The 9368-nt window shown below is 41.2% G+C and overlaps 1 protein-coding gene across 2 annotated transcripts; it reads left to right on the top strand.

The window, feature by feature from the left end:
• Nucleotides 1-184: 184 nt before the first annotated feature.
• Nucleotides 185-8173, top strand: LOC139938797 (peroxisomal sarcosine oxidase-like). 2 transcript variants are annotated; one of them, XM_071934431.1, is made up of 8 exons: nt 185-1060; nt 3539-3687; nt 3886-4099; nt 5296-5478; nt 5580-5717; nt 5977-6126; nt 6590-6665; nt 7149-8172. In XM_071934431.1, exons 1-8 carry the CDS (start codon nt 935-937, stop codon nt 7280-7282), a joined length of 1170 nt encoding a protein of 389 aa, XP_071790532.1. In that variant the 5' UTR covers nt 185-934; the 3' UTR covers nt 7283-8172. The 2 variants fall into 2 exon arrangements, with proteins under 2 accessions (XP_071790532.1, XP_071790533.1); XM_071934432.1 differs by lacking the exon at nt 5296-5478 and having other exon boundaries at nt 7149-8173.
• Nucleotides 8174-9368: the final 1195 nt, after the last annotated feature.

Below are 9368 nucleotides of genomic sequence, written 5' to 3'. Positions count from 1 at the left end.
TTTTAACTAGTACTTTTTTAAATTTATTCAAAATGCTTAATTTATCATACAAAAACATGGTAAGTGAGTAAACTCCCTTCAAAGTAAGTTTGCAAGGATACTTCTTGCAATACCATTATAAAATAACAGGAAATTAACTGAAATTGTTGATTTTAATCAAAGTTATGTCTGAAACCACAGGCTGATACGGTAGATCCCTTCTTATTTCTTCATCCTTTGGGTTTAGACCGAGTTAGTCGGAACACTAGACTAAATTGACTTTGAGTCAGGAAAAAAAATCCTGTCTCTTTCATCACTCCCGATCCATGATGGCGCTGTCGAATGAACAAAGGATACACGTTGGTCTTCGTCCTTCACGCATCACCGTTGGTATTTACTTGAGTAAAAAGCTTACGTAGTAAATGCAAACAATTGAACTAAAAATTTTTAAAATGTCGCTCCATTCAGGCAAAATAATGGAGCGATTTAAACAATAGCATGTCGTCACAGGTTTTGGTAAAGTCGCATAATGCCCTCGTGAATGCGCCTTTCATGTGTGTGGCGCACACCTCGGGCATTATCCTACACCAATTCGCCTGGCTTGGGCATGCTCGGGCCTAATCGGTGTCGAACACACCGCCCATAGAGTTATGAAATAACTAGTCTTGCTCAAGGCAGTCGCACTATTCGCTCCGAAAAAACGGCGCTGTAAACCCACCCGTACACCCCGTTCATGGTGCGTGCGATCACACCGCATGACCCACCCGTAAACCACTGTCGGACCGTACGAATACTGTTCACACTCGTCAGGCCCGCATGCGGATAGTGTACGGGGGCACCGTGTCGTGCCCATGTTACGCAGAGTGAATACGGGTGGGTTTCATACAACGGCGGTCTGTTTTCGGAGTGAATAATTCGACTGCCTTGAGCAAGGCTATGAAACCAACATATCACAATGGCAAATCTAACCGTGATAAACCAGACACATTACGATTGTATAGTGATAGGAGCTGGTATAGAAGGTTCAGCAACTTGCTACCAGCTGACGAAGAAGGGCGTCAAAACACTGCTAATCGAACAGGTATAAATCCATTAATAGTTTGATTTTAGACAATGACTTGTTTCTGATATTAATTCGTATGTTGTAAATTCAACCATAGGCCTGCCACAAATCGGCACATGCAGCACTGTAAAGGGCATTGAATCGTTCATGTGAAAGGATAACCGTATTATATGGGAGGGAAATAAAAGTTAATCCAAAGGATTGTAATTAAGGAACCAATCAATTTTAAGATTTAAAGATAAGTCTTTTAGCTTTGGAGTTTAAATGATAAGGATTAAATTCGAAATCGTTAAATGGATTTTCGGATAAGTTTCCGTATGGCGCCACCACTTTTTCACTCATTTTTACAAAAAGGGGTATATCAATCAGGTATTAATTCGATACTATATTATTTTATTTCGAATGAAAAAGTGGTTGCGCCATACGGAAACTTTTCCGTCAACTCGTACCCAGGTCAACTCGTACCCAAGTCAACTCGTACCGTATAACGTACGTTGTATGCCAATACGGAGAATTCGTGCGGCGTGATTTTATAAGCGATGGGAAATAAAATTGGTGTTCTACTCACTTTTATTAAAAATAATACCTTATCACGAATTTTGTTTTTAATAGTGCTAGATGTTCATCTCTCTTCTACCCTTTTTTTTCTCGAGGGGGGGGGGGGGGCTACTTGCGTACCCAGACGTCCGTTGCGTGTACGATGATGACAAATTAATAGTCATTAATAGTCAATCCGAAATGTAACCATTTCGGATTGCACGACACTACATGCAGCACAGTAAAAGTGTTTGCAATCTGTATTCGCGTCGTCCGTGGATTGTAGCATTCAGGTCTGTAACTTAATAATAATAGTACAGTACTTAGAAATGTTTGGGGTGTTATAAAACAAATATTGACTGCTTTTACTCGTGCAATGGTTAAAAACTATGACTCCCTCGGTGATCCCCGTAGCGTTCCAGAACGCTCCGGGGATCACCTCGGGAGTCATAGTTTTAACCATAGCACTCGAAGCAGTCAATATTTGTATACTAGCCCCCCCCCCCCCCATTTTTGTTATTACATATATATATGCTATATGCTGTATTACAGATACTCTCGGATACAATTCGCCCATTAGCTATTGTGTGGTGTTGCACCATGAGTTGACCGGATTGCTTTCATAGCTATCTTGTCTTAATATAGTCTTCTTTTGTTGCGGTACTATTCACCGGGACAATCACCGGTAATTTCTCACTCATATAAAAGAAGACTTCAGCTGAAGCCTTCATGCATAATGAAAGCACACAAATGCAACAAGGGTGTTTTTCTTGTATTATTCTCTTGCAAATTCGATGAGCAATTGAGCTCAACTTTTCACAGGTTTGTTATTTTATGCATAATGCTGGGACACACCAAGTGAGAAGACTGGTCTTTGACAACTACCAATAGTGTCCACTGTCTTTAATCTCATGTACAGATGTTAGGTTTTCTTTCCGAGAACGAGTCTGATAAACTTCCATGCTGTCCCGGACGTGGCACCATGTTTTTATACCTGTTAGTGCCGAATAGTTTCCAGGTACAGTTTTTTCTAAAGTAGTTTTGTTTTACATTTCCTCCTTTTTGTTTTGTTCACTGATGCTCAAAGCATGACACATCAGTCTGGTAAATAAGCAGTATAGACCTATGTTTAAATTAAACATGTACAGGACCTTCTTGACAAACATGCCCCTGCCAGAACGCGTCGTGTTATCATTAGAATTATAACACCCTTGCAAGTATTCTGCCTGCTCATTGGTTTAGAGCGCGTCACATGACATGTTTTAGTTTTGCTAGACGACGGCCGTGTGATAGTGCGTCGGTTTGCCATGCGCTAGTCCGAAGACTAGCACACGGCGCCGTGCGCTAGTCCGACAGACTAGCACACGGCGTGCAGTACCCAGACGTCCGTTGCGTGTACGAGGATGATAAATTAATAGTCTGTAACCATTTCGGATTGCACGACACTACATGCAACACAGTAAGTAAAAGTGTTTGCAATCTGTATTCGCGTCGTCCGTGGATTGTAGCATTCAGGTCTGTTACTTAATAATAATAGTACAGTATTTAGAATGTTTGGGGTGTTATAAAACAAATATTGACTGCTTTTACTCGTGCAATGGTTAAAAACTATGACTCCCTCGGTGATCCCCGGAGCGTTCTATTTTCCCTCGGCTTTGCCTCGGGAAAATAGAACGCTCCGGGGATCACCTCGGGAGTCATAGTTTTAACCATAGCACTCGAAGCAGTCAATATTTGTATACTATACAATGGTTTAATAGCATTCGTGTGGCTAGTCAAAGATGCGGCTACAATCACAACATGGTTATAGGTGCCCCAATCAAGGGCTCAAGTGTCGTGACCGGGATTCGAACCCACACTCTTCTGCTAACAACAACGTCGCTTGATGAGAAGATAGACCCACCCTAACCCCGTCACCCGCGCCCGCCAAAACTAATTAAACTACCCCTTATCTTGCAGTTCAAGTTAGGACACGACCGAGGCAGTTCCCATGGTCAGTCTCGCATTACTCGCCATGCTTACCTCCAGAAGCATTACGCTATGATGATGCCGGAATGCTTTAAGACGTGGGCACGACTCGAACAAGAAGTAGGCACCAAACTATACAGGTAACGGAATGTTCAAAGAGGGGACAATATTGACAAGAATTTGTCAAAACTACGGACTGCGATTCCTTTATTTTTTTCGTTTCTTCTTCGATTTTTGTTCAATTACAACAGACCCAGTTTTTTTCATATTATTATAGGCACATTATCTTGGCCCAGTTAACTTTTCTTAACCACTTCAGTTTGGTTGTTTTTAAACAGAAATGTGGGTCTTTTGTCTGTAAATGGACCTCCTTACAAGGACTACAACCACCGCGGAGGTAACTTACAAGACATGAACAAACCCATTGAGCTGCTTACAGCTCGGCAGGTCTGCCAACGCTGGCCTGGCTTCTCATTCCAGCCTGAAATGAAGGCATTCGTGGACCCGTCGGGTGGGGTGCTGTATGCCGACCGGTGTCTCAAAGCTCTTCAGGTACAGGCGCAAGCTAAAATGAATCTCCCACACTGACTTGAAATCAAATAGTTGCCAAATTTGTGCGGAAATCCCCTCTTGATGCAGAACACGAATCCCCGCCAGAATAGACTCAAATCAAGTCGTTTTTCTACAGTATAGGCATTCGTTGACCCGTCAGGAGAGCAAGTTCGGTTGAGCGACTATAGACTTGATATACCCAGTGCATGATTCAATAGTCAAATATTTGCGTCACAGATAAAACAACTCATCTTAATACGTTTACCTTCATGATGTCCTTAAGGAAATTGTGCAAGTAGTTGAGGAGAACATCTAACTTCCATAGAGAGTGAAAACGTGATTTCCTCGTGTTTTTGTGTACAAAACTAGGCACAGATATAATTTCGCTCGGCCCCAGCGGCCTGCCAGATCCAGGACCGCTAGGATGGGCTAATCGCTTGGCACAGATTCTTTTTCAGGAAGTACGTCATGCGTACAGTGCATATATGAATATGATGCTGTGTGTGAGTGTGATGCATGATGGGTTGCGTATTATAAACCAATGACAGTGCATAACACATTTGCCCATCCCAGCGCCTTTGGTTAAAGGAACACGTTGCCTTGGATCGGTCGAGTTGGTCTTTGAAAAGCGTTTGTAACCGTTTTTTATAAAATGCATATGGGTAGATAGATGTTGTAAAAGTAGAATACAATGATCCACACAAACATGCCTCGAAATTGCGTGGTTTTCCTTTTACCTTGTCGACTAACACGTCGGCCATTTATGGGGGTCAAAATTTTGACTCCCATAAATGGCCGACCATGTTAGTTCGCACAGTAGAAGGAAAACCACGCAATTTCGAGGCAAACTTGTGTGGATCATTGTATTCTACTTTTACAACATCTTTCCAACCATATACATTTTATAAAAAACGGTTACAAACGCTTTTGTTTTGACCGACTCGTCCGATCCAAGGCAACGTGTTCCTTTAAAGCAAGACGCTGGGGACGAGCGAAAGATATAATAAGCAGTGGCGCCGCGCCGGGATTGGCAGGAAGGCCTCTTCCTCTACTCTCTGTGCTGTACAATACACTGCGCCAGGGGTGTAGGCCGCCAGGGCTTGACAACCAAGAGAAGGGCATACTTGTTGTTGTGCTGTCAGTACTCCAAAGCATCTTTGAATTCTTATTTTCCTTCGCTGTTTTCTCAAAACCAGACCATGTTCGTGAAACAAGGAGCTATCATTCGAGAAGAAGAAAAAGTGTTGCAAATCATCCCCGGAAAACATGTGACCATCATAACCAACAGAGGGCGGTATATGGCTAAGAGCGTTGTTCTCACCCCGGGCTCATGGGCATCTCAGTTGCTAAGACCTTTGGGACTTGACCCACCCCTGAAGGTATGAGTTGCTTTCTGTGGTTCAATGTGATTTTGACCTTCTTTTCGCATATTAATTTTTAAAGTTCTTGCGCTCTATTTCCTTTTTGTTCAATGTTGTAGCTAACGAGGATTAAAGTTTGTTACTGGTCGGAAAAGCAGCCAGGAATGTTCTCCAACTACCCATGTTTCTATTTCTTGTCTGGAAAGTTCGAGATTTATGGACTTCCTACGAGTGCTGAATATCCAGGCCTTTTCAAGGTAAAAGATTGTAAGACTATACCTGAAATCAAAATTGATGTTAATGTAAATTACTAATAGGCCCTAACTCAGAGTTTTCAAAAACACTGATAATAATTATGATCACTTCATAATGCCAATTCCCGTATTATAGACAGAACACAAAAGCCGTTTATAAACCAGTAAGCCTTGTGCTAAATCAGACATAATACATAAACCTGAAATTACTCAAAACACTTTTGACACACTAAATAAATTATCTGATACCATTATGTGACAGGTGTGCAACCATAGGGGACAAGATTTTACTGATCCAGAAGAGAGGCGCACCGATTACACTGAAGATATCGACCAGTTGAAGGAATTCATTAAAGAGCATGTACCTGGTCTGGTACCGGAACCGGCTATCATTGAAAACTGCATTTACACTGTGAGAATTCAAAGAATAATATACGTCATATATTATAATGAGTGCGTTCGATTAGCTTCCCCGCGGTGCTCACACGGCCGGGTGAGCCCCTGAGAAGAGCTAATCAAACGGTCACACTCGCCCTCTCGTGGTGACGGCATGCACCTCAGGTCGCCCAAAGTGACCCACTCCACAAGCAGGGCACTGGGGGCTGACCGGGTGAGCCCCGTCAAAGCTATTCGAACGTACCGGGGCAGACCGGGATCGACCCAGGGAAGCTAAACGAAAGCACCCTATATATGGATTGCACATGACGTTATTGACCGCCATCTTTGACGAAACGTGCACGCATGAAAGGCTATCTTTGGCTGAGAGTTTTGCTTCACTGAAGGAATTTTTTTCATCCATATCGGCTATTGTGTGTCTTTTCTATAAGAGCATAATTTTTACAAATTGTTTAATGGAAATACATTTTTTTTTCTAGAGCACACCGAATGAAGAGATAATTCTTGACAGACACCCTGACCATCCAAACATCATCGTTGGCTGTGGATTCTCAGGTAAGCCTTCGGAATAATGTACGTAGACTGCCGGACTTGCAATCACAAGGTGGGTTCGAACCGCTGATTTGTGTAATATAGACGGTAAATCAATGTGTGTATGAGAGAGATTGGCTGTGTGCAGTCTGGTGTTTATGTCCCTTTGTGGGAGTTTGCTGAGTTACCTTAAAGGGAAGATCAGCAAACAAACAAAAGCGGATGAAGAGATATTTTGTGTAGGCATATACATAATGTCACCGCAAAATGCTGTCTCCAAGCACAGTCTCAAAAATCTTATTTTATAGCAAAACTTTGCTTTGAGCGTTTTTAACAGATAAAGTAGGCCTGAAGCTTTCCTTTATTATTATTAGTTTATAGCCCTACTTAACACAATGATCATATAATTATACATTATTAAATAATTTAGTCATTGTAACATTTCTGAACTTCCAATTAAAGATAATGCGCCATAACTCAGTGTTAACAAATTAATTTTTCGTATAGGTCACGGCTTCAAGTTGGCACCTGTCGTCGGCAAGATCCTGAGTGAATTAGCGACTGGAGAAAAGCCTAGCTACGCTCAACTACCGTTGCGTTTACAAATCTTCCAGAAACCTGGTGCCACTGCTAAGTTATAGCCTAGTGTTTTTAACTGTATATTTCCTATAGAACACGTTATGCCTTTAGATTTTTGTTCTCATTGTTAGCCTGTAATTCTGGGCTACGCATGGCGCATGATTAATGAGGTATTATCATTTTAGCAATGAGACTATACCAAAATAAATTCGTTTTAATATTCTTGATCAGTATGTACATGTAGGTGACGTGACTAGGTGCAGTAGTAGTATGGAAGTATGTGCTAGATGGTAGTCTTGGTTCCAAGACCATAATTATCCGGAAACAAAATTACAAAGCGCCCTCTATGTTTATTCGTTATACAAGCCGTATACGTAGATCTGAACGTTGGTGTGCGCGCGCAAACTATGGTCTTGGAACCAAGACTAGCTAGATGGTAGTAGGCGGTGGTTCGACAGAAATGAAGACTACCAGTACCATCCTACATCAGGAAATTGCTAAAAACAGAAACAGAATTATGCATCTAAAAACTTATCAATTAACTGTAAATCGCTTTCTCTCACAAGAAACTAATGTAAACTGACAAAATACTGCATCAATAAACACTATGCATTGTATGCTACTTGGCTGGGTCTCGTGAAATTTTCACTCTGCGACAAAAAACGACTCGGAGTAGGCCTATAGATAGACACAGAATATTCAGGCGGCGGCCCACCTAGCAACAAACACGTAATTTCTGTCATCATTTTGTTTGCTTTGGAGTTTATTTTGTCATCATTTTGTTTGCTTTGGAGTTTGGTCTTGCCACACCCCCGAGTGTATTGCGTTCAACTCGTGAACTCTTCAGAGGATTTTATTAATTTCGGGGGGTTGAACAAAGAAAAATTAACTGGAGTGGGATTCGAACCAATGACCTAAAGGCAGTGGATACTATTGGTAATTACTCAAAATAATTATTATCATAAGACCTTACTTGGTAACGAGTAATGGGGAGAGGTTGACACTGTGAGAAACGGCTCTGTCTGATGAAGTAGTGTAGTTTTCGAGAAAGAAGTAATTTTCCACGAATTTGATTTCGAGACCTTGAGGTCTCGAAGTCAAGCATCTGCTTCGTGTACTTCGTGTGACAATGGTGCTTCTTTCACTTGTCTCGCAACTCCGACGACCGATGAGCTCAAATTTTCACAGGTTTGTTATTTTGTTTATAAAAATTGTGTATAAAACTGTGAAGACTAGATTTTAACAAATACCAAAAGTGTCCAATGTCTTAATGTTAATCCGGAGGTCGTTGGTTCGAATCCCACTCTGGTCAATTTTTCTTTGTTCAAACCCAAAATTCATTTAAATTTACCCACAGTCAGTTCCCCTTATGGTTTATATATTGATAGAATTTTACTTCTGAGGAAAAGAGAGTGGTGAACATTAATTTTAAATAAACACGCTGCCTTGGATCGGTCGAGTTGGTCTTTGAAAAGCCGCGTTTGTTATGAAATGCACACTGGGTAGATCAATAACTTTCAAAGTAGAATAATCCACACAAACATATGCCTCGAAATTGCACGGTTTTCCTTTTACGTGGCGCGAAAGAAACACGGTCGGCCATTTTTTTGTGGAATAAATAATTTTGACTCTCAAATGGGTAAAACAGTGCAATTTCGAGTCATTCTTGTGTGAATCATCATATTCTACTTTTAAAACATCTTTCTAACCATAATATGCCTTTCACATAACAAACGATTTCAAACGGTTTTCAAAGACCAACTCGTCCGATCCAAGGCAACTGTGGACACCTCTCTCCTTCCCACATTTCGGTGGTGGTGGTGGGGCCTATAAAATTACCATGAATTGTACATGATCATGGAAACATGGGAAGCAATATGAAGCACACGCACCGTCGCCACGTTTGCAAAAGTATGATTGAATTCCAAATAAAATTGCATCATGAAATTTTGAAGAAACCACGCTGGTTGCGTCAGTCAAAACCATGCATAAACAAAGCAACTCTATCAAAATATTTACTTCCTTAATCAAAAATGCATTATTCATCAATCTGACGCAATCATTAATCTACCAATCACGTTTCGATATGATGACATCATCAATTAGGCACTAACCAATCAGCTAAGGCCACATCGAGTTAGAGCTGAC

The sequence above is a fragment of the Asterias amurensis genome, chromosome 6 (genome assembly GCF_032118995.1).
Source record: "Asterias amurensis chromosome 6, ASM3211899v1".
In the NCBI taxonomy this organism is placed as follows: Eukaryota; Metazoa; Echinodermata; class Asteroidea; order Forcipulatida; family Asteriidae; genus Asterias; species Asterias amurensis.
The sequence above is the reverse complement of the archived record's forward strand: the minus strand, read 5'-3'. Positions and strand labels throughout refer to the sequence as shown.